General features: G+C 39.2%; 1 protein-coding gene across 1 annotated transcript; it reads left to right on the top strand.

Moving 5' to 3' along the window:
* Nucleotides 1-2,392: 2,392 nt before the first annotated feature.
* On the top strand, nucleotides 2,393-23,932 carry LOC125261595 (GTPase IMAP family member 8-like). The gene is made up of 5 exons (XM_048180149.1): nucleotides 2,393-2,426; nucleotides 6,614-7,360; nucleotides 20,950-21,630; nucleotides 22,132-22,308; nucleotides 23,233-23,932. Exons 1-5 carry the CDS (start codon nucleotides 2,393-2,395, stop codon nucleotides 23,505-23,507), a joined length of 1,914 nt encoding a protein of 637 aa, XP_048036106.1. The 3' UTR covers nucleotides 23,508-23,932.
* Nucleotides 23,933-24,986: the final 1,054 nt, after the last annotated feature.

Below are 24,986 nucleotides of genomic sequence, written 5' to 3'. Positions count from 1 at the left end.
GACTCCTTGTGCTTTTGGATCGTTCTCGCGGAGCTTTGATGTCATGTGGCGATCGCTCTGCGAGAAGCCGATGCATCTCAAACAAGCTTGGTGTGTTTCGTGCTGCGGCGCTAGCTTTGCTGTGTGAAATATGAGATGTATACACTGACGTAAGACCTGGCTCTGTGCTGCTCTCTAGCCCGTGGAAAGGCAAACCGGTTCTTAGAAGACTCGTCAGTTGAACCAACTCCGAACTGGCACTAGCACTAGCTCTGAACTAGCACCCGGTTCGTGCTGGTGGAAAGGGGGTAAGAGAGCGACAGAGAGGAAGAGTGAACATTATGGCATTATTTAGTCCATTATAATACTACTACGACAATGTAATAATAATAATAATAACCTTTGACTGAGTATTGGCGAGCCATCTGGTCGAGCACATCAACCCAACTTTGGTTCTGTTGTAGTAGGTCACCGTCTCAGGCTTCCTCTTGTTGTCTGTGGAGATGGCTACATGTTGGTGTTGAGTGCTCAGGATGGTGACATTTCTTCGGGGCTTACACTGATAAACAGTGTGATTTTATCACTTTTCAGCACCAGAAGGTGGAAGCCCCCGCTTATTTTTGTTGATGGTCCCCACCATGCTTGTATTTTTGCGGAGAAGCGAGTTGGCAAGCAGGATGGAGGTGAAGAAATTATCGGTGGTGACATTCCTTCCCTTACTAACAAATGGATCCACCAGCTTCAACACCACACTCTCACCAAGGCATTGTGTGGCTGGTCTGGTGTCATCTTTGCCCAGGTATGGAAAGCCGTTCAACATGTATTTGGAATCAACATCTGCTGCCAGACAAAATTTGATTCCAAATTTATCTGGCGTGTTGGGCATGTACTGTGTGAATCTGCATCTTGCCTTTGTGGGGAACAGTTGCTCATCAACAGTAATGTCTGGCCCTGGTCGGTAGCATGCAATGCAGTTCTGTGTGAATTTCTGCCACACCTCAGCCATGAGTGCAAACTTGTCAGTGGTCAAACGGCATCGCCAGGGTTCCTTCCGATCAAAGCGCAGGTAGCGCATGATTTCCCTAAACCGGTTCCTTGACATTGTGGAAATGAAGAACATGTTGCCCCATTCCTCAGACCAAAAACTTTCAATGTCAATGTTTTTCCCACAGTATGCACCCCTGACATAAAGTAGTGCAATGAATGCCTTTAGCTCAGCAAGGGACATATCCCAGGCTGTGTCCTCAGTGGCTCTGCAGGCTTCAGCCACTGTGCACTCTCGGATGTGCTGCAACATCCCTCGATCACACAAGCACATAAAAGCTGTCATCTTATCTTGGATGTTGCGCCTTGCGTGTGGTGTGGGGCCAGCGGACTCACTGAGAATATTTTGGGCTTGATGTCTCCCAGTGCCTTCACCAGATTTGAGAACAGTCCATACTGTGCCATCTTTCCCGATTTCTTGGACTGGTGCTTGTGGCTCCGTGACACACACTAAAATTAGACAGGGGTTCGACGATCATTTATAATGTATACAGGCTACTTTAGCTGATATTAAAATGTATCTTTATAGTTAAGGGTGAAACTATAGACCACCTATGGCAGTCAGAAAAGTTACAAGCCAAAAGGCATAATAATAAGGCAGTGACTATTTGCACTAAGTGAAAATAGGAGTATTTTTAGCAAAATGGTATTTACACTAAGTGAAAATATCCATATATTATATATATAAAAAATAACTTTTTGCAGTAGTTAGATGCTATTTATACCTAGTGGAAATAGTGTCAGATACTTGCACCTCAGTATTGTAGTAAGAAAAATTATTTAAAAAGTATGCCATAATAATAGCTACTAATTGCAAATGAGTGTATTTTCAAGTTTATCAAATGGATGCCACTTAATTGTGAAAAGTTTATGTTTTGATGAAAATAAATGCCTTTCCAATCTGCGATGTGATGAGAAAAAAAGAGAATAACTAACTGTACCACTGTGTGTGTGTGTGTGTGGTGTTAGTGTAGCCTCTTCCAATAGGGCACTCTAATAATAATAACTGTGGGAGATGACTAAAGAAAATTATTTTACATCCAAAGTTTATTGATGCTCACCCTGTGTAACTATTGTAGCCATCCTGTCCTGAAGAACAGACTCAGTCGGTCTGATTTTTCTCGGAGGCTCTGGATCGCTGTCAGATGAGCTGTCAGATGCTGAGCCGACCCAGGACGCATCACTGATCTCACCACCATCAGACTCTCCATCACTCATGGCATTTAGGGCTTCTAATACCTCTTCGGGAACCATAAATCGCCTCCTTTTACTCATTGTGACTTCATTTTTTTTAACCGTTAACCACTAATTCATTGAGTGAAAGGCGTTGCCTAGCAATGTACAATATTTAAACACATGGGGCGCGAAAATGACAGCGCGAAAATACAGGCATTATATAGCGGGTATATTTGATTCGTGCGGCGCTTATAGGTATAATTGACCCGTTTTTTGATCTGGTTTTTTCTAAACAATTTTTAACATCAAGGGATTGTAAATGACAAAAATTTAGTAAAAGTCAATGACTGGGAGACTTGAATGTTTTATTGAAAACCTATTACGTACATTTAAAGAACAGCCACGGGTAAAATTTACCCCGTGGCGGTTCTAGTGTTAAAGACACCTGGTGCCACACTCTAATCAGCTAATTAACTCAAAACAGCCGCAAAGGCCTTTAAATGGTCTAGTTCTGTAGGCTACACAATCATGGGGAAGACTGCTGACTTGACAGTTGTCCAAAAGACGACCATTGACACCTTGCATAAGGAGGGCAAGACACAAAAGGTCATTGCAAAAGAGGCTGGCTGTTCACAGAGCTCTGTGTCCAAGCACATTAATAGAGAGGTGAAGGGAAGGAAAAGATGTGGTAGAAAAAAAAGTGTACAAGCAATAGGGATAACCTCAACCTGGAGAGGATTGTGAAACAAAACCCATTCAAAAATGTGGGGGAGATTCACAAAGAGTGGACTGCAGCTGGAGTCAGTGCTTCAAGAACCACTACGCACAGACGTATGCAAGACATGGGTTTCAGCTGTCGCATTCCTGTCAAGCCACTCTTGAACAACAGACAGCGTCAGAAGCGTCTCGCCTGGGCTAAAGACAAAAAGGACTGGACTGCTGCCGAGTGGTCCAAAGTCATGTTCTCTGATGAAAGTAAATTTTGCATTTCCTTTGGGAATCAGGGTCCCAGAGTCTGAGGTCCAGTGTAAAGTTTCCACAGTCAGTGATGGTTTGGGGTGCCATGTCATTGGCTGGTGTTGGTCCACTGTGTTTTCTGAGGTCCAAGGTCAACGCAGCCATATACCAGGAAGTTTTAGAGCACTTCATGCTTCCTGCTGCTGACCAACTTTATGGAGATGCAGATTTAATTTTCCAACAGGACTTGGCACCTGCACACAGTGCCAAAGCTACCAGTACCTGGTTTAAGGACCATGGTATCCCTGTTCTTAATTGGCCAGCAAACTCGCCTGACCTTAACCCCATAGAAAATCTATGGGGTATTGTGAAGAGGAAGATGTGATATGCCAGACCCAACAATGCAGAAGAGCTGAAGGCCACTATCAGAGCAACCTGGGCTCTCATAACACCTGAGCAGTGCCACAGACTGATCGACTCCATGCCACGCCGCATTGCTGCAGTAATTCAGGCAAAAGGAGCCCCAACTAAGTATTGAGTGCTGTACATGCTCATACTTTTCATGTTCATACTTTTCAGTTGGCCAAGATTTCTAAAAATCCTTTCTTTGTATTGGTCTTAAGTAATATTCTAATTTTCTGAGATACTGAATTTGGGATTTTCCTTAGTTGTCAGTTATAATCATCAAAATTAAAAGAAATAAACATTTGAAATATATCAGTCTGTGTGTAATGAATGAATATAATATACAAGTTTCACTTTTTGAATGGAATTAGTGAAATAAATCAACTTTTTGATGATATTCTAATTATATGACCAGCACCTGTATATNTTTTTTCTACCACATCTTTTCCTTCCCTTCGCCTCTCTATTAATGTGCTTGGACACAGAGCTCTGTGAACAGCCAGCCTCTTTTGCAATGACCTTTTGTGTCTTGCCCTCCTTGTGCAAGGTGTCAATGGTCGTCTTTTGGACAACTGTCAAGTCAGCAGTCTTCCCCATGATTGTGTAGCCTACAGAACTAGACTGAGAGACCATTTAAAGGCCTTTGCAGGTGTTTTTGAGTTAATTAGCTGATTAGAGTGTGGCACCAGGTGTCTTCAATACTGAACCTTTTCACAATATTCTAATTTTCTAGATACTGAATTTGGGATTTTCCTTAGTTGTCAGTTATAATCATCAAAATTAAAAGAAATAAACATTTGAAATATATCAGTCTGTGTGTAATGAATGAATATAATATACAAGTTTCACTTTTTGAATGGAATTAGTGAAATAAATCAACTTTTTGATGATATTCTAATTATATGACCAGCACCTGTATTTAGAATGTGAACAGATAAAAGTTTGATGCGAGTAAAAAGAACAGAAAGAACAGAAAGCCTTTATTGTCATTGTATTGTGCAAAATGCAATGATATTTCACTGCACACAGACGCACCACCATCTTTCTAATGGCATATATGGTTAATAAATATACAAATAAACCTTACAATGAAATCCCAATGAACAAAACTGAATAACACAGGTAGTGTAGGAATTTTTATTGAACACCAGATGGCGAAGTAGAGCACTGTTTCAAAAGCTTTGAAGCACCGATGCAGTTTGTTGTAAAAGCCTCTCTGCTTCAAAAGCTTCGCCCGGCACATCCCTACCTTTACCTTTCTGGTGTAAAGAAATTATTTTGACATTTCTCTTCCATGTGGTGCCATTGCTGACAGCATGAAATGGCAAGGGGTTTTAACACCCTTTCATAGTCAACTGTCTGCTGGACACCTGTGTAATGAATAATTAGACTCACCTGTGGTTGAATTCTTGTTAAATTAGACATTTGTAGTCTAAAACTTAGCTTTGCTCCAGAGACTTTCAGTGGGTATACTCATTTTTGCGTCACCCTAATTTGAGTAAAACTGAAAATTTTGTTCTCTAAGTTACATTATTAACCTTACTTTCATGTTATAAGTTAAAGAGATGTTATATAAAACTTAGTCTTGTCAGCATTTTGGAAAATGTTTTTGTGTTCATTGAGATATTGTTTAAAATGTTACTTTTCAAAGGGGGTGTACTCATTTACGCCGAGCACTGTAATTTAAACATCATCTTTACATCTATAGACACGCTCATGTTTGTCTGTTCTGAAGCAGCAGGAAGTGAGTCTCGTCAAACACACTTTGAAAGAACATTACAAGTAAAATCTACTAGACTGCTGGAGGATCGATATTTCACTTGGAGCTTCAAATAAGGCAAAAATATGTAATGTAAAATAAACATTGGTAAGATCTGAACTCGTGATAGTAGCTATTTTTATGAAAGAAAGAATGTCAATGTTTACAGTTTTTGTGAGACACTTTTACTGCTTTCATATTGGTCACTAAATATAAGCAGTCACAAACTTTTCAATTTTTTTTTGGCTTTCTTTCCAGTAAATGAATTTAAATGTAATACAGTCACGTGTTTGCTGGAGCTAATAGACACCAGTGCATTGATAACACTTTCCCAGGTGTGAACACACACAAGAGAGATTCATTCACTGGTTTAGAGCACCAATTTGATTATTTTTAATGAATATGGGTCAAAGACATTTAGATGTCCACATCAATAGAAATTTACAAGTGATTTTATATACAGAGAAGTAAGTAAAATGTCTCTTTTTAAGGTTTCAAATAAGTTTTGGGAGAATAAAATGTGGGTGAAATAATGTTCCATTGTCATTCAGTGTAACAATTAAATTTATGTACAAATTTAAACAACATACTTATTCTGACCTGTACTTATTAAAATATATTAAAGAATAAGTGAGCATACTAAAGTTTATTACATTTTAAATGAGTAAAAAATTCTGGCAAAGTTTAAAAATGTAAAATTACAAGTAATTAGCATTTGAGGTAAAAGTAATTCATCTTTAATATGGCATAAATATGATTTTTGTTGGAAATATGTCTGACAAGATTGTTACACTGAATGACATTTTAGTGGGTGTCTTCTGTAAATCATGGTAAAAATGCATATTTGATTTTTGCTCAGAAAAAAACAAATTAAACAGGACCAATTCTGATGTAATGAAAAACAACAACAATTCAAAGATGTATTACACTTACCGTTTTGACGCTTGGAAACCCTTAATCGTCTTTGACCCATATACTTCCTAAAAACATTATTCTGACGCTATTTGTAATTTAGTTTTGTTTAATCTGTGTTTTCTGTGATCTGTTATGTTTTGTGTGCAGATCATTGAAATTAAGCAATTTTCTTTTCTCCATAATTCATAATAATTTTCTATTGATAACTTTTGCTCAACTCTGATTTGAGAGTTGATTTAATGTGAGATACACCTATTTGTATTTTTTATCAATAATGTGTAGTTTGACACTCATACAGATGTTAAACTTTATTTCAGTAACTCTCCAGCAGCTACCAAAATCATTTTATCATTTTCTAAACCTTAAAGAAGATTTAAGATCTCACCCACATTAAGAAGTGTGTTTTGTTCTCTGTTTCAGGTGAAGCTCAACATCTCTCAAATCTGAGGATTGTGTTGATGGGGTATAGAGGAGCTGGTAAGAGTTCATCAGGAAACACCATCCTGGGCAGAGAGGAGTTTGACTTGAAGACATCTGCTCAGTGTGTGAGGAGACATGGAGAAGTAGCAGACAGACACATCACTGTCATTGAAGCTCCAGGATGGTGGAGGAATCACACTGTAGAGAAGAGTCCTGAGATACTGAAACAGGAGATTTTGCTCAGTGTATCTCTGTGTCCTCCAGGACCACACGCTGTACTACTGATCATAGATGTGGACTCTAGATTTAAAGAGACTGAGAGAAAAGCAGTGCAGGATCATCTGGATCTTCTCATTGAGAGAGTCTGGAGTCACACTATAGTTCTGTTCACTCGTGGAGACTCTCTGTTAGACACATCTATAGAGCAGCACATTGAGAGTGAAGGACAGGATCTCCAGCAGCTGCTGGACAAATGTGGGAACAGGTATCATGTTCTCAACAATCTCAACAGGAGTGACGACACTCAGATCAAGGAGCTGCTGGAGAAGATTGAGGAGACAGTGGCACAAAACAACGGCTGCCATTTTGAAATAGACAGAAAGATTTTACAGAAGATGAAAGAGAGAAGAAGAGCAGAGGAAGAGAGAGCAGAAGAACGAATGAAGAGGATGAAGAAACAGAGAGACGACATCAGATCACAGATGAGTGAGTCCACATACTTTATAGAGCAGATATTCACATATATGTATATGAGTATATGAAGTAAATCATGAAAATGTAACAGTCACAGCAATAATATCAAGAAACTTCTCATCATTAACCGTTATTTGTAGATTCATTCCCAATAGCAGCTCACAGTGACACTCCTAAAAGCTGTTACTGAAGGAAATAAACACTTTAATTTCTTAAACAATCCAGTTCTTCATAGGGTGTGCTTTTGAAATTGCTTTACCTCAGATCAAAACATCAGATCACAGATGAGTGAGTCCACATACAGACAGGGCTGTGTTTTGCTATTCTGTGTTTCAGTGTCAGTTTTGTGTTTTCATGTAGAAGATCAGCTTCCAGGGGGCTCTTGGGTCTTGTTGGATCAGTGTGACAATGACAGTTATGTTTCCCAACATCATCAGCATCAAATGTTGCTGGTGTTTCTGGTGTTTTTTTTTTTGTTTGTTTTTTTAGAATTTATTTATTTATTTATTTATTTATTTATTTTCCATTTTTTACAACAGACAAAAGTATGAAAACATACCAATCCACCTCACGCTGCAGTGTTTCAAATTTTAATCTGGGTTGTTTACCGTTCCAAATAAATTTTCGAATTGTAGAATTGAATTTGTGCCAAAAAATTTTAGGAGCAGGCAGCAGAATCATGGAGCTAAGAAAATTGATTCGCGGCAACACATTCATTTTAACACACGCTATTCTAGCATGTAAAGATAGTGGCATCGAGGTCCATTTTCTGAGATATTGTTCGACCCTGGCTTGAATTTGTAGATAGTTGGCATCCGGTATACCATGGAGGGATGAATGAACAACAATGCCTAAGTAACTGATTGAAGTTTGTACAGGAATATTACATGGCAGTTTAACTTTCTTAGCCATACTATTAAGTGGAAGCAAAGAGGATTTACCCCAATTGATTTTGTACCCGGAGAACGTACTGAACTTTCCAAATACCTTCAGTATCTGGGGAATGAGACTTGAAGATCTGAAATAAACAGTAAAATATCATCCGCATAAAGCGATATATGTTGTTTGTAAGAGTTAACTGAAATTGAACAGACATTTTCCTGTCTTATCAGTTGGGCTAGGGGCTCGAGTGACAGCGCAAACAGCATTGGGATAAAGGACACCCCTGTCTTGTACCTCTTTGTAAGTTAAAAGGCAGAGAGTGCACTCCATTAGTTATAACAGAAGCAGTGGGGTTTTTATATAAAACCTTTATCATATTCACAAAGCCTTTGCCAAAGCCATACACATCCAAAACAGACCAGAGGTAGTCCCACTCCAGCCTATCAAACGCCTTCTCCGCATCCAAAGAAAGAACTGCAGCTGGAGTGGAACAAGCCCGGGATTCATGTATGACATGCAGTAGTCTCCGAATATTATCAGCCGCTAACCGACCTGACATGAACCCTGTCTGGACCGGGTGCACTAATTTATTAATATACCGCTGCAATCGTAAGGCCATAATTCTGGCATACATTTTAATATCTGTGTTCAACAAACTAATGGGTCTGTAATTTGCACAGTCTGAATGATCTTTCCCTTTTTTTGGTATCAACGATATAAGTGCTGTATTCATCTGTGGGTGAAAGGCGCCCACCTCTACTGCCGCGTGAATGGCTGTCAGGAAGACAGGACCGAGTAAATCGAAGTATTTAAGAAATAACTCTGCCGGGATCCCGTCTAATCCTGGCGCTTTGCCTTTCTTAGCACCTTGTAATGCCCTTTTTAGTTCCTCCAAGGTAACTGGTCGTCCTAAAAGCTCAGCTTCTTCATGACTAAGGCGAGGTAAAATAAGAGATTGCAAAAAAGTAGTGCAGCTTGGACTTGTGGGATCGAGTTCGGAAGTATAGAGTTTAGAAAAGAAGTCGGAAAATGCAGAGTTAATCTCTTTGCTGTTCCTTACCAGTCCTTTAGATGGGTGCTTAATTATGTCAATGTAGGCTTTCGCTTGACTTTGCTTCAGTCTTAGGGCTAAAAGTTTGCTAGGTCTAGCACCACTGAAGTAATAGGTCTGCCTGGTTCTGTGAATCACAAATTCAGCTTTCCTTCTCAGAAGGTCATTCAGTTCTGTCTTAAGGGTCTGAAGCGTCTTAAATAGCGAGTGAGAATAAGAAGATTTAAGCAACATTTCAGTTGATTGACATTCTTTTTCTAAGTGGTCAATTCTCTGATTCTGCATCTTTTTTACAGTGGCAAAAGCTATGGAGAAATCTTTGATAAAGCCTTTCGTAGCTTCCCAGACAAATCTAGGGTCTTCAACCGAACCAATATTAAATGAGAGGAATTCAGACAGGCCGGCTTTGAAATCTTCATTGAACTGGTTATTCTGTAAAAGAGAGATGTTAAAACGCCACTGTGAAAAAAAAAAAAAGTATACATATTTGGCCTATTTAACCAGATATATAAAAAAAAAAAAAAAAAAAAAAAAAAAGGTGAACCCGCTGTAGTCAGCGAAACAGCGCAATAGGTGCTCTTGGTCACAAATCGGTTCAGTTTTCTTCACTTCCCTGGCTCCCTGAAGAATCGCCTGCCGATCTTGGTAACGTAGCACCTGAAAGATCAACGTGCGGGATTTACCGGAGCCGTAAATTCTGTGCGCTCGGTCAATCTCGATCAGCCCCTTATTCTTCAGCGCGGGTATCCAGACGGGGAGCATCTTTTGAAGAAAGCCTACTGGGTCATCCCCTTCTCGGCCCTGCGGCAGTCCTACCAAACGCACATTATTACGGCGAGACCTGTCCTCTAACTCCGCGATTTTCAAGGTGAGGTTTTGCTGCTCTGTTGTGCACATATTCAGATCTTTCTTCATCTGTCGCGTCTCACCCTGAATCTTATCTACTTTTGATACCAAGTCTCGTACTGTATTCGTTTGAGATTGCACTTCTTGGCGGAGCTCGATCAGAGAGGTTTTAACATCCTCCATAGCCATCCGTATTGCATTCTGAACCGTAGTTTCAAGCGAAATTTGTTGTTTTGAAAGTGCATCCACAATGCCGTCAGTCAGATTAGCCTCAGTCGCTAGCTTCATCTTTTTCTTCCCGGAGGGGGTTGTGGACGGAGAAGAGTCCTGTTTTCTGTTTCCATACATAATGCTGGCAATATATCAAGTAGGAAAATAAAGGCTGTCAGTACTATAAGTTTGTTATATTACTAAATAAAGAGGGTTTAGATGGAGCATCAAAGTCCTTCGACCATCGCGTGTATGGGTCACGTGACCTCCCCATCCCTGACTTGTTTTATTATGTGAGTCGGTCCACCTCAAGTGGTCTAATGGCGGCTGCTTGACCATTTTGAATTTTCCTTTTTTTTTTTGAGTGCTTAGATCTATCTGTTGTTTTGCTGTGTGTATTTTGATCGTAACACCTTTAACCTTATTTATTATTCTCAGGTAAAGTAAGTTTAATCTGGCCTAAATCAATAGCATTTTAAATTACTTAAAATTTGGTCAGAAGACTCCTCTGTGGTACGTTCTTGTTAAAAGTCTTAAAACACTATAAATCAAGCCACGGTAGACAGCTTTTGTAATCAATTTCTTTTAATTGGTTACTTTTCTTTTTATAATGAAAAAAAAATGTAAAGGCAAATAAAACTTCATCATTAAAGTATAAAACACAATAATCACTCTTTGAGTCAAAGGTGTAGTCAGCTCTGGACTTCCCATCTTCAGATTGGGGCTTCTTGTCCTCATCTCTGGGCTTCTAGGCGTATTACTGACGTATCAGTATCCAAATCAGTATCCTGCTGTTTATCATAGACCTTAGGTTATTTTCTTGATTGATGTAAGGTGTAACTTTCCCAAAGTTTCCAGATCCTTTTCAAGGCCTTGCAGTTGTCTGCCTTTTCATGTGCTTGAACTCCAGTAAACTCAACCAAGATGGCTGATGTCCTTATAAGTTTCTATGAGTAGAGCCACAGTTCTCTTTGTCCTTGAGCACACACACACTCACACACGCACACACACACACACACACACACACACACACACACACACACACACACACACACACAGAACCGCAGTCCAGTTCTGCTCCTTCTCATGGACAGGCACACACACATAACTAACAATAACTGTACATCTCTACTCATATAGTATAAGGCATTTCTTAGAAACAAATAACAATAAATAACAACAATATTGTAAGCAATGCCTAATGTTTAATACATTGGCCAAATATGTAGCAACAGGCATCTAACATCTAAACAAGGAGGCAGGGTAATTGCATTTCCTTGATATAATACAACAGTTGGTATTGCGGAACCAGTTTTTATTTGTATTTACTTGGTTTAACCACAGCAACATTATTTGTGTCATGAACCACAACAAGTTTTAGTTATTAGGTCCTCTCATTTGCTGAGGACCCCTATAGTGGACACCTGTCCCCTGGATGAAAAGCAGTTTTATAAGCTCTGTTTCCATCAACATATTTCTCGCAAAAAAAAAAATTCTGGATGGAAACACCAAGATGTGCATAAATTGTAAACATGCACCTAAAAAACTTAAGTGCTTGTTTGAGTCAGATTTTTTTTTTTTTGTGCATGACATGTGCATAAACTAGGATAGAAACACATTTACAGAATAAATTCCTTTATGGGCATCAAAAATATTATAACTTGTCGCAATGGGATGGCTTAACTGGAGCAGCCAGCGAACCGATCTTTTTCCACAGCATCTGAAATGCTGTTTTGGTTGAAATGCCTGAGCAAAGTCTGTGGTCAAAGTGGTTCCGTATGATTAATATAATTACCTTCCAGAGCTGTCTTACACAACTGTATTCCCAAACAGCAGTCCTCTTCCTCTGAAATGCATTTCATAAGTTCACACTTACAAATAATCAGATGGAGTAAACAGCGTATTTGGCGTGCTGCTCCGAGCTGGTATTTGGGCCGAACCCAGAGTACTCCCTGTATTTCTGGTTATAAGTAACCAGATGAGTGTGAGGAGACGGGGTGGTGGAGGGATTTTGAAACTGTTGAGAAATATATGTGAGTCGACAGTGTATATATATATATATATATATATATATATATATATATATCAGGGGTGTTTCCTCCGAGGAGGCAAGGGAGGCAGTGCCTCCTCAATAAAAAAAAAAAAAATAGGATGAGAAATTAATTCATGTTACATATAAAACAACACAAATATTACAAATTATGATATTAAAAAGAGCGCAAGTCACGCATATTTCTAAAGGAACACTGCCCAACAGCGACACCCACAGGTGAAGTTACAGTAGGAGTCATGCCTCCCTTTGCTCTCATAGAAAACCATCAGACCCCTAAAGCGTGCGGTGGGTTTTGTGGGGGGTAATTGAGAATGAATGGAGGAAAGTCACGTGAGAGGAGGCAATGTCTCCATCACGCTATGATTGGATGTAATTGGTTATGATTGGATATGATTGGTTTGTGCCGCCTCTTGCTGATGTGCGCATTCTGCGCGTCAGTTTGACTGAACAAATGATGGCGTCAATGGGAAGACTAATTGAAAAGTAAGTAAACAGATCACAGTTACATATCACCGCTTTATGTCACGTCAAAATCAAACTTGAAATGGACTGAAAGCATGATGACTGCGGGGTTTTTAGTGCAATCAGCTTGGTGAAATTAAAAATACATCTTTGTGTCTGTGACAGACAGTGTTTACGGAGCATGACTGATGATCCAAAATATCCTAGGTTGACAATTAAAAAGAAAAACATCAATACACAAATAAAATATATTGTTTAAATTGTTACAGCCTTTTAGTTATTATTTTGGAATGAATGTAGAAATGCTTAAAACACGAACTTGATGAGATTGACTTGGTTTTGATAAATAGAACATTATACACTGTTAATGTAAAATTACAAAATAGATCTATAGGTCTCCACTCATGCTGATTGGGTAGATATGTTGATTGCTGACTGCTGGTTGGAGTGATGTGATGATTATATCATTTGAATGTGTTCCTCCCAAACTTTGTTAATAAAACATAATTTTTTGCATTTTATCTGTGCTTTTCACACTGCACGACTGGAGGAGGAAATGGTTGGGGAGACGCAGGTCTATAACTATAGCTGCCCTAAAACTTGCTCTCTCATTGGCTGTAGGTCATCACCGATGCAATATTCAGTCAGAACACATTTCACACTGCAGGATTTTGAATCACAGATAGGTAAAGATATTTAGCATACCAAAAATTTAATGAGTGTCGGTGACGCATCGTCGATTCTCTCAGATGGCGTCTTTGATAATGAAAAAATTGAAAAGCGGGGCTAAAGTCATGTAGTTTGAAAATCATGAAGTTTTTTTCTCTTCGCCTCACTGGATGGAAATGCTGCTTTATTCACAAATGTTGCAATATTCCCATTTTGAACATTACTTAAATTTGCAACTTTGGATGGAAACATTGACATGCATGAACAATTTTATGTCAATTATAAACATAATTGCTGTAAAATGTTGTTAATTTGTATTATTTGCTATGGTTATATTTCATCTGTTTATTTCCCAAAACACACAAAGTAGACTTTTTCCAGATTTCTTCTTGCTCTTTAATCAGCAGAATCTCAATCTCATCATTTTTATAGCAGAATGCTGCCATACAGGACTCATATCTGTGATGATTTCAGCTTCCTATCTGCTCCCCACCAGAGAAAATCAATCCGAAAGTGAGGGGTATTTTAAAAAATTGCACTTTCTCAGCCCCATAAAAATTAGATCTTAAATCTGTTTAGAGGGATAGTTCACCCAAAAATGAAAAGTATCCCATGATTTACTCACCCTCAAGCCTTCTTTCAGACAAACACAATTAGAAATATATTTTAAAAAATATCCTGGCTGCCCAAATTTTGAAGCCAAAAAATGCATCCATCCATAAAAAACTCCAGAGGGTTAATAAAGTCTTTCTGAAGTGAATCGATGCATATGTGTAAGACAACTATCCTTATTTAAAACTTTATAAAGTAAAATAGCAAGCTTCTGGCGTGACAAGCCGTATGCATTCACGTCCAAAAAGCGTTAACTTTCACGACATAGTAGCTACACAATGGGTGCTTCTCAATTCTTATTTGGGCATCCTCGTTTCCTTTCCTCGCTTCCTTTCGTTGCATCTTAGCTCCACCCCTTCAGGATGCGAGGGAAGGACGCAAGGAAAAGATGCGAGGACGGAGGAATAGAATCAAGTGAAATTATATATTCTCGCTCCCTTTAGGGTCACTTCAAAGCGTCATCAGCTGCACTCAAGGGATCTACCCACATGTTGTTAAAGTTTGGTTATTTAAAAAAATTATAATAAATATTAATAAAGCAAGATGCCCCATTGAAATATGTGAGATATAAAGTTTATTTAAACTGTAAAAGTAAAGCATACATTTAAATTATTGTGCCAGATATGAAGGGGTAGGAGAATGTATACGTGAGTCAGGTTTCTCGAGGAGAAAGACTTCCGCAAAGGATACACCTGTGTATCAATCTTTTTCCGGGTCATGGGATGGAGGACGGAGGAGCGAGGAAATGAGGAGGGATATTGAGAAGCACCCAATGCCATGACTTCTTCTTCTTCTTCTCCTTCTTGTGTAATTTGCGGCCCTCCTCAGATCATCTGAAGAACTCCATTTTATATATTAAATCCTCAAATAAAGCCCAGTGTGGAGTTAAAAGTTTATAACAATCTTTGTTGTTTCATAATCCTTATTTTCAAGAATTGATTACAAAGATATAGATGAGACTCCGGACAGATCAGAAAATTCGATCGGATTCTTGCATCACAATGAATTACACACTCCATTACTACATGCTTCACAGATTCCAACTCTCCACACAAACATATGCCACAATGACATGATGTCTTGTGCGTCATCTTTTGCCATTCTTTTGCCTGACCTGTGTTTTGTTTTGCTCTCTCCTCTGCGCCTCTGCGTTCATCAATGTGTCATCATGTCAGGTCAAAGGTTGCTCTTCCGCCCAAATCAATGTGCTCAGTATGCCTACCGTCGTCCGCCAAAAGCTAGTTATTTGAATTAATCGTTATTAATATGGATATTTTTCTTACAATAAGGCATCGCTTCACTTCAAAAGGCCTTTTTTTATGGATGGATGCATTTTTTTGTCTTTTTTTGGCAGCCATTCACAACAATTATAAAGCTTGGAGAACGTCTCAGGTTACGCATGTAACCATGGTTCCCTGAGACAGGGATGGACTGGGACCAAAAATCGGCCCTGGCATTTTGGCCCAGACCGGCCCACCACCACATAAGATCACAAATACCACCCGTCCTTCCGCTTTATATATATATATATATATATATATATAATTTCATGATTTCATATAGTTATATATTACTAATTATATAATTTCATTATATATATATATATATATATATATATATATATATAAAATTTATTTTATTTTTGTTTTAAGTTGTTTACAACCAAGTCACCAAAATACGATGAATACACACTGAGCATAACCCAACACACAACAGTAAATCTATTAGCCTTATTACAGTTTACATATTCTTATCACAATGTTAATTGTTGTTGGTGTGGGTGACTTAAATCCAACAAGCTATGGTAAACAAGCTAGGTAACATTATAATCGCTAAAATAGCGGACTCACGGGAAAAAATCATCAGTTATCATCTTTTTTTGTTGTTGTTGTTATGACTAAAGAGAAAATAATCACTTCATCCGATGTTTTTGTATAAAATAGCCTTGACAGCCGACTTACTAGAACTCATCTGTCTGTAGAACTGTTCTCTCCCGCCGGCGCCGCCGGACTTCTACAGAATCTACACACAAGCGAGTGTGACGTGCGCGGTGGACCAAACCACTGTGAGGCAAGGGAGGGGAGACTCAAAATGTTTCTAAACTTAAAACGCCCGTTTGCGTTTGTATTGCTTTACTACTTACATAATTATTTTAAGTTTATATAATTTATGCACAATACTTAGCGTGGTTATTAATTATATTTTTTTGGTGGGACAGCACTCAGATAGGGGGGGTCCTGACCCCCCACCCCCCACCCCCGCTATTTATGCACCTGCTGCTACTGCCAAAAACATTTGTGTCAATTTGACACATTTGGCAGCGTTTTTTTTTCTCACGCAGCTTCTCTGCACCTCCTTTGCGTTTCTTCTCCATGATCACCATCACACAAACTGCATGCAGGCAGAAATCCTATAGATGGTACTGTTCAAAGATATGATTGGGCCAGTCCAGTGTCAATCAAGAAAACAACCAATGGGCCGCTGAGCTACATGTTTCATGAGCCGCGTCTGTCAGAAGGAAAAAAGAAAACTAGCCTATGTGATATTTTTGACTAAAGTGTTTTGGGCCAGCAGCCCAGTGTCAATTGAAAAAGTATTGGGCCGCCGATCTAGGCCTACCACTTTCACTTTCATTTTTTTTTTTTGCGGTCAGCGACCGTCAGCCCCAAAAAGCACGTCGGCCCACCGGGAAAGTGCCCGGTATGCCAGATGGCCAGTCCGCCCGTGCACTGAGAACAGGGAACGAGACTCTACGCTGATTGCACTTTGGGGAACTGTCACTCGTGACAGATGTTCGAAATGCCAAGAATCACAACACTCCAATCCTATTGGCCGGCAACAGCATATGACGTTGAACGGCGCGAACCGTGACGTATAAAGGGAGCGCCTGAGGAAGCAGTCAACACCTTCTCGTCTTTGAGGGACTGTTCAGCAGGCATCCCGAAGCATGGCAGGGATGCGCAGAGTCTCGTTCCCTGTTCTCAGGGAACCATGGTTAAATGCGTAACCTGAGACGTTCCCTTTCGAAAGGGAACTTCAACTCTGCGCTGATTGCGCTTTGGGGAACGATATACCAACGCCGCCATGCTAGAGGAGAATGCATGCCCAAATGTCTGGACAAACGTCCGGCAGTTCCAGGGAAAAACCAGGAGCAACTTCTCCAAGGCTGTCAGTGACAGCATTCCCTACGGCCAACAGCCCAAGCTGAGCCTAAAAGAGGCCTTCCGTAAAAGGCCTGCCAAGGCTGCTCGAGCATCTGGGACCAACAAACCATAGAAAGTGGTCCCTTAAAGGGAATGGGGCCAGGAGTCCAGAAGGAATCCCGGCCAGTCACTAGGGGGGACAATATCACCCCCAACGCCACCAAGGAGGCCTTACTAATCTAGCGAAAGCCAAACATAGCCTGGCCAACCTTGTCTGATATACAGAATCTCCAAGCGCATACTCCAAAAGAGGAGAGCAGGAAAGAGCAACTGCGAAAAGGCAGTAAGCAACTCAAACCCACACGCAGAGATGGGCATCCCGGAGAACGGAACTCAGCTGAGCACTATAAACCCTTGTATTGAGGGGAGTAAAACCACCTAAGGATCTACTCAGCTTCTGATAAAAGTGCTGAGGCGGCTGTGCGCTAGAAAAACCCTTGTACAGGGGAGCACAAACCAGCCTGGGGCCAGTCTGAACAGGAGACTTCACAGAAGTCTACAGCTTAGGGAGCTAAGCACAATTACGCAGTCAACCCAAAGGGAAGTACGAAGCTCAACCTAACGGACAGACCATACTGTAGGCACATAGCCATGGAGGCCGACCAGAAGGGGCCTACAACATAACTAAAGTTCTTATAAATGAACTAATATCACAACAAGAACCCAATCCATATGGTGGTATTCAGGATGGCCCATAAGGCCATTCGACTGAAAACATAGCATCATGAGTGCGTGACCAACCAAATAATTAGGTAGCTGTGAGTGCCCACGAAACAGCCCGTCCAACACAATCCAACGAGCAGTGTACTCGATAAAAGAACCTTTCTACTCTTTAAGCAAGAGGAGTACAGCGTATGCATCACGCAAAGCAAACAAGGTAGCTACTTAGCTCAACTAGAGCTAAAGGAAACCAAGCTCAAGGAAGCAAATGCATAAAACCAGACAAACAGTTGGTTTTACTACAAGAGCTCACCTCAAGAGGCAAGCCACTCAGAAATGTACTCAGTAAAAGCACCTTTTACTCTCTAAGCGAAAGGAGTACAAAGCCAAACACCAGCGTGATACCTAGGAGGCCTGTGAAAGCCTACGACTCGTAAAACACGCGGCATCAGCTAGTGGCAGTCACGACTCACCCATGGTGATGAGTCATACAGAAACCCACACAAAGCTGTGCCAACATGCAGACTGAAAGGAGGCCCTGATGGGAGCCTACAACCTCCATGAACACATCTCAACAACCAGTGGTAGCTTTATGACTAAGGCCAGCCAACAGGCCAAGTACTCAAGAAACCCTTATGTAGTACACACTACGCCACAGAACTCAACAAGAGGCCTGACCTAGGGCCTATTCATATGGAAGTGGGTGTGGCCGATGGCGGCATGAGTCATAAGACATGACTCAACAATGGAACGAGTCTAGATATAACCAACCCAGCAGGGCCAACACAGAGGCTACAAAGGAGGCCTGGCAAGGCCTACTACTTTAAGCACCATGTGGCACCAGCCCGTGGTCATAACAGGGCCCAAGCTCAAAGGGGACCATCTCTAGGCCCTACACAATAACTGTGGGTAACTAGCTACACAACCTGAGCTTAAGCCTACACATTCCAACAGGCAATGTACCAGTACACATAAATATGCTATCACGGTCTAAGGAAGGCCTATAAGGCCTACCACCTCAAACAATGTGAGCATAAGCCTGAGGCAGTGCTAAAATACGTGAGCAAACTCATGATCGTAAACCAACAGCGCCCAAAAAACAAGCTGTATTAAGAGAGAGGCTACAATAAAGACCCAACAATCTAACAGCAAATGCAAAACAGCTGCTGTGTTCATGATCGACTGGGAGCTCACAGAGATCATATTATTCTAACCAGAATAAAACTCTCTACACTCAACCTGAGTGTGCAATCCAACAGGTGATGCACTCAGTGAAACACAAACCCTAACCGGGGAGTACAACAAAACACCACGTTCATAGAGAGAGGCTAATCACAGCCTGCTATCACAGAAACAGGCGTTAACCTGTGGCAGCACTAAGCTCACATATGTATGTAGGGCTAAAGCTTAGAACCCCAAAGCAAACGTGAATGCTTTGTAATACATGCCATCCAAACAGGATAAATGTTTCACAGAAACGATCTGAGATCTGTAATGAACCCTCAGAGAACGAAAGCTAGAATATTTAGCATCGTAATCTCAAACTTGAATATAATTCAAGGGGCTCATGCGAAGACATGGGTCAAGCAAAGCTTGGGCTTCATTTGAAACCTTCAAATACGAGGAGAAAAGAAGCACTGCAAGCAAACAGTGTCAGGTGGCCGATAAGCCGTCCTGTACACAAATAACTGAAGCGACGAGTGCCAACTCAAACCAAACTAAAGTATTAGCTGAGAAGCTACTCTAACATAGGAGGCTACAAAAATAGCGGCCATAAAGCGGCCTGCATATTTTGAAAACTAGCCAACCTAATGCTACAGTCTGGACGAGCTCACAGAGACTGTAACTTCATATATCAGTTTCTGTGAGGATTTGTGCATTCCTACAAAGACTCATTTAACTTACAACAATGACAAACCCTGGTTCACTGCAAAACTCGGCCAGCTCCGTCAGGCCAAAGAAGATGCTCACAGAAAAGTGGACAGAGTCTTGTACAAACAGGCCAAATACACACTGGAAAAGGAGATCAGAGTGGCAAAGAGGAATTATTCTGATAAACTTCGGAATCAGTTCTCTTCTAATTACACAGCTTCAGTGTGGAAAGGTCTGAAAGTTATCACCAACTACAAGACACCATCCCCCAGCTCTGTGGAGAATCAACAAGTCTCAAGTCTGTTAAGTCTCAAAACTGAAAAATTTTGCTTGTACAATATTCTTTGCCTGGTACTCCCTAAAAAGAGATCCAAATCCTTCCCATTATAAATCGACCCTGAATGGAACTTTGAGTGATCTTGTTCATTACATTTGCCTAAAATGTTCCTATGTAAATTTGTTTTAAATGTCAAAATTTACAAAATGTATAATAAATACATCATGAATCCAAACCAGGTTTTTGTCTTATCCTGAATCACTATGGTACACCTTAAGTGTTTATATTTAGACTATTTTAGACAAAGCGCTGCGGAGTCGTCCAGTACATGTGACTCGTCATAGACAGAGAGAAGTAGCTCTGGCTTTAGTGTTCTTCTGGAAGACTTTTGTTTGATAACTGCTAGTGCGGCAAACATTACATGGTGTCTTAGGAACAAGGATATGCGAATTGACTGTATTTGTTTTGTTTATAACCTTGTAATGTGTTTTAAAGATCAGTTTTTGTTCCAAGCAGCAACACCTTCCTGACTGAGATATTGAAGTTTACTAGAGCTGTATGGACCATGACACAAAGACAGCCACTGTGGCTAAACCAAATAAAATATGAAACTTTGTCTGTTTTTGCAATAACCAATATGTATAAGAAAATTGAAAATGGATGAGCAACTATCTATCTTTAGAATTTTTGGACCACTTGAGATGGATGGACTATTTATAAAATGTATATAAAGCAGAGACATATATAGATACATGTTCTCAGTACAATATCATTTTGCAGTGTGTTTTATTCTTTTTGTTTCAGGTGACGCTCAAAATCTCTCAGATCTGAGGATTGTGTTGATGGGGTATAGAGGAGCTGGTAAGAGTTCATCAGGAAACACCATCCTGGGCAGAGAGGAGTTTGACTTGAAGAGATCTGCTCAGTGTGTGAGGAGACATGGAGAAGTAGCAGACAGACACATCACTGTCATTGAAGCTCCAGGATGGTGGAAGAATCACACTGTAGAGAAGAGTCCTGAGATACTGAAACAGGAGATTTTGCTCAGTGTGTTTCTGTGTCCTCCAGGACCACACGCTGTACTACTGATCATACGTGTGGACTCTGGATTTAAAAAGACTGAGAGAAAAGCAGTGCAGGATCATCTGGATCTTCTCAGTAAGAGAGTCTGGAGTCACACTATAGTTCTGTTCACTCATGGAGACTCTCTGTTAGACACATCTATAGAGCAGCACATTGAGAGTGAAGGACAGGATCTCCAGCGGCTGCTGGACAAATGTGGGAACAGGTATCATGTTCTCAACAATCACAACAGGAGTGACGACACTCAGATCAAGGAGCTGCTGGAGAAGATTGAGGAGACAGTGGCACAAAACAATGGCCGCCATTTTGAAATGGACAGAAAGATTTTACAGGAGATGAATGGTAGAAAGAAGGCAGAAGAGCGATTGGACAAATGGAGAAAAGACATCAGATCACAGACCAGTGAGTGAAATGATAAAGTTGTATGAATATTATCTACACACAATCTCAGATATGTTTCCTACTCATTATTCTAGAGCTTTTCAGATGTAGTTATAAATAATTTAAAATTGTCCATCACATAGACCACATGTTGAGATCTAACACTCACTGACACCTCTTACAGTCTTATTTTTCTCAGATGGTTTCCTATCCTGATACTGACCAGGTTCAATCCTGTTTAGCTTCATTAGGATACCAGGAAAGAGCTGCAGAAATCAAACAACTTGAATATTGTAATCATTTAATGTTCTGTTTCAGTGTGAACCAAAGAGCTGCAGTGAAGTGAATCCTCCATTGACTCATTTAGAGTTGACATAAGGTTGACCATCTGAATGGCTTACAGTCACATGAACTGATGGATATATTTCTTCAATGTCATGTCAGTTTCTTTGGATAAAAGTGTCTGTCAAACACATTCATGTAAATGTTCTTCTGATCTGCTCTCTGCTTTCATTATTATAGTGAGTGGAGATGATGGATCTGATTCATGGTCTCTGGGAAGTTCAGCTTACGGTTCATTCAGATCACGATCAGGAGCAGAAACAGTTTTCAGTTCATCACGTTCCAGAGATTCATCTCACACAAGTTATGAATCAGGGAACATAAAACGATATAACAGCATTGAATTTCCACCAGACAGTGAGTGTGTTCAGGTTTATTTGACACTTTCAGTAACTTTGGTCTCCCTGTGACATTTTTTAAGCATTAAAGCCTGTGATTTCCATGAATACCATCTGTTTGGTTGTGAAAATGTAATATTTTACTGTAGATTGTCATAAATTTGTTACCACGTTTTTCCCCATCACAAAATTTGGACCCTTTCTACATCTCCTGCCATTTTGTAAATTTTTACACACATGACATATGTGACACTGGACCACAAAACCAGACATAAGTCACACAGGTATATTTGTAGCAATAATCAACAATACATTATATGGGTCAAAATTATTGATTGTTATTTTATGCCAAAAATCATTAGGATATTAAATAAAGATCATGTTCCATAAATATATTTTGTAAATTTCATACCGTAAATATATCAAAAAATATTTTTGTGAGTGGATATGCATTGCTAAGGACTTCATTTTGACAACTTTAAAGGCTATTTTCTCAATATTTGAATTTTTAGCACCTTCAGATTCCAGATTTTCAAATAAACCAACATCAAAAGCTTATTTATTCAAGTTTCAGATGACGTATAAATCTGTTTTAAAAAACTGACCCTTATGACTGGTTTTGTGGTCCAGGGTCACATATGGCAAATGATACACGGTAATAAATGCAAACCTGATGTGAAATAAAATAAAAAAGCTCATATAATATTTAGTTTGACAAGTTTCAGATCCTATAAATCTTTATGGTCCACTTTATATGCATGGAATAAATAGCGATTTGACTTGTAATAAAGAAATATCATAGATAAAACGGATAAAATCTCACCTGATTGATAACATATTTGTATATTGTTTTACAGGGCTGCTGGTAATGATTACCTATATGCAACATATAAGTGTTAAATATCAGAATTAAGTCGTTTACTGATTTATTTTGTGTCCCCAGTGAGTGGAGATGAGCGGTCGGACACATGGTCTGTGGGAAGTTCTGCTTACGGTTCATTCAGATCACGATCATCTGCAGACAGCGGTTCAGTTTTTAGTTCATCACGCTCAAAAGTCTCATCTCACAGCTCAGGATTCGGGTCTTTACAGTCCATCCCGGAGTCTGTGGAACATTCAGAAACCAAACGAACGTTTGCTCTGCCCAAGATCTCAAAACTTTTCCCAAGAAGAGTAAAGAAGGATGATAAACATGAAGAAGACGCTGAGAAAACTTGAATTATATGAAATTAATGAAAGAGAAATTGTGTCTTTAAATGTTGACATTTATAATTTTGACAATATTTAATGATAAATATTACTAAAACTAAAAGGTATGCAGTTGTTTTTACCTTGAGTGATGAAGTTAATTGTAATTCACATTAGCAGAGCTGTAACAAATATACTCTTATGTAATTAACATTTGTTGATTATTTTGTCATAGATTTGTCAATTAAACTTTCTGTATACTTCTGTATTAATCCCAGATTTATGTTCATGTACACAGACACACAGAAGCTTTTCTGTCCTCTGTTGACAAATGCAGCTCGCTTCTTTTGAAAGCTAAAGTGTTTTAGCTGCTATTTCTGTATTGTTTATGATTTGAAGCTTCTAATGCAGCGTCCTAAACATCAAAATCCTCCTCAAGAGATCATAAGTGCATACGTGCCCTAGTGAAAAAAAAGTATACTAAGTATACTTGCAGCAAGACTAATTATTAGTATATTTCAAGTGTGTTAATGATTAGTTCATTTAAAGTGTGCTATTTTGAAACAACTAATTTTGTACTAAGTATATTTAAGTTGAAATTAAGTAGTATTAAAATACAACTTTAAGTATATTTAGTATGCTTATGTGTACTAAATTGGAACAACTTCAAGTATACTTAGTACACTTTAAGTATATGTCTGTGTAGGGACTAATTACATGCTTGATTAGTGATATTAAAGTGTACTTAATTTGTGTTATAAGTATACTTTATTTGTGTTAAAAGTATAATTTTTTGTTATAATATACGTTGTATTATAAGTATACTTTATTTCTGTTATAAGTATACTTTTATTTGTGTTATAAGTATACTTTATTTCTGTTATGAGTACACTTTGTGTTATAAGTACACTTTATTTGTGATTTAAGTACATTACAAAATAATTACGAGTGTCTTCAGAAAACACAAGCAACATACACTGAATATATTTTACAGGTAGGCCTAATAGTATATACTGTATGCTCAGTACCTTTGGCTTATTCCAAATATTAAACATTACACACTTTGCAGTCAATAACAATACACTTTGTTATTACTTATACTTTGTATAATATAGTCAACATTTGAAGCGGATCAAAACCTTTAATCAAAGTTGTACTAACTTTTTTGATCCACTTCAAATGTTGATTACTGTACTTTGAATTACATAATCTCACACAATACAGTTGTGCTACTATTTAAATACAGTTTAACACATTTTCCCAAAGTTGAATGAATTTGTTTTCAAGGCCATTAAAACAAATAAAATGTAACAACATCACTAATGAAGAGACATATTTCATTGACAAATCCAATAGTTTTTATTTAAACTTAGATTCAGCAAAACTTACCATGTTTTTCATTAAAGAACCCTAACCCTCTATACACAAATACAAATTACACATTATATTCCATTTTCTGATGAGCTTCTCATTGTGTCTGATGGCACAATGATGACCGCAGAGACTCGT

This window comes from Megalobrama amblycephala, unplaced genomic scaffold (genome assembly GCF_018812025.1).
Source record: "Megalobrama amblycephala isolate DHTTF-2021 unplaced genomic scaffold, ASM1881202v1 scaffold437, whole genome shotgun sequence".
NCBI classification, from domain to species: Eukaryota; Metazoa; Chordata; class Actinopteri; order Cypriniformes; family Xenocyprididae; genus Megalobrama; species Megalobrama amblycephala.
The sequence above is the reverse complement of the archived record's forward strand: the minus strand, read 5'-3'. Positions and strand labels throughout refer to the sequence as shown.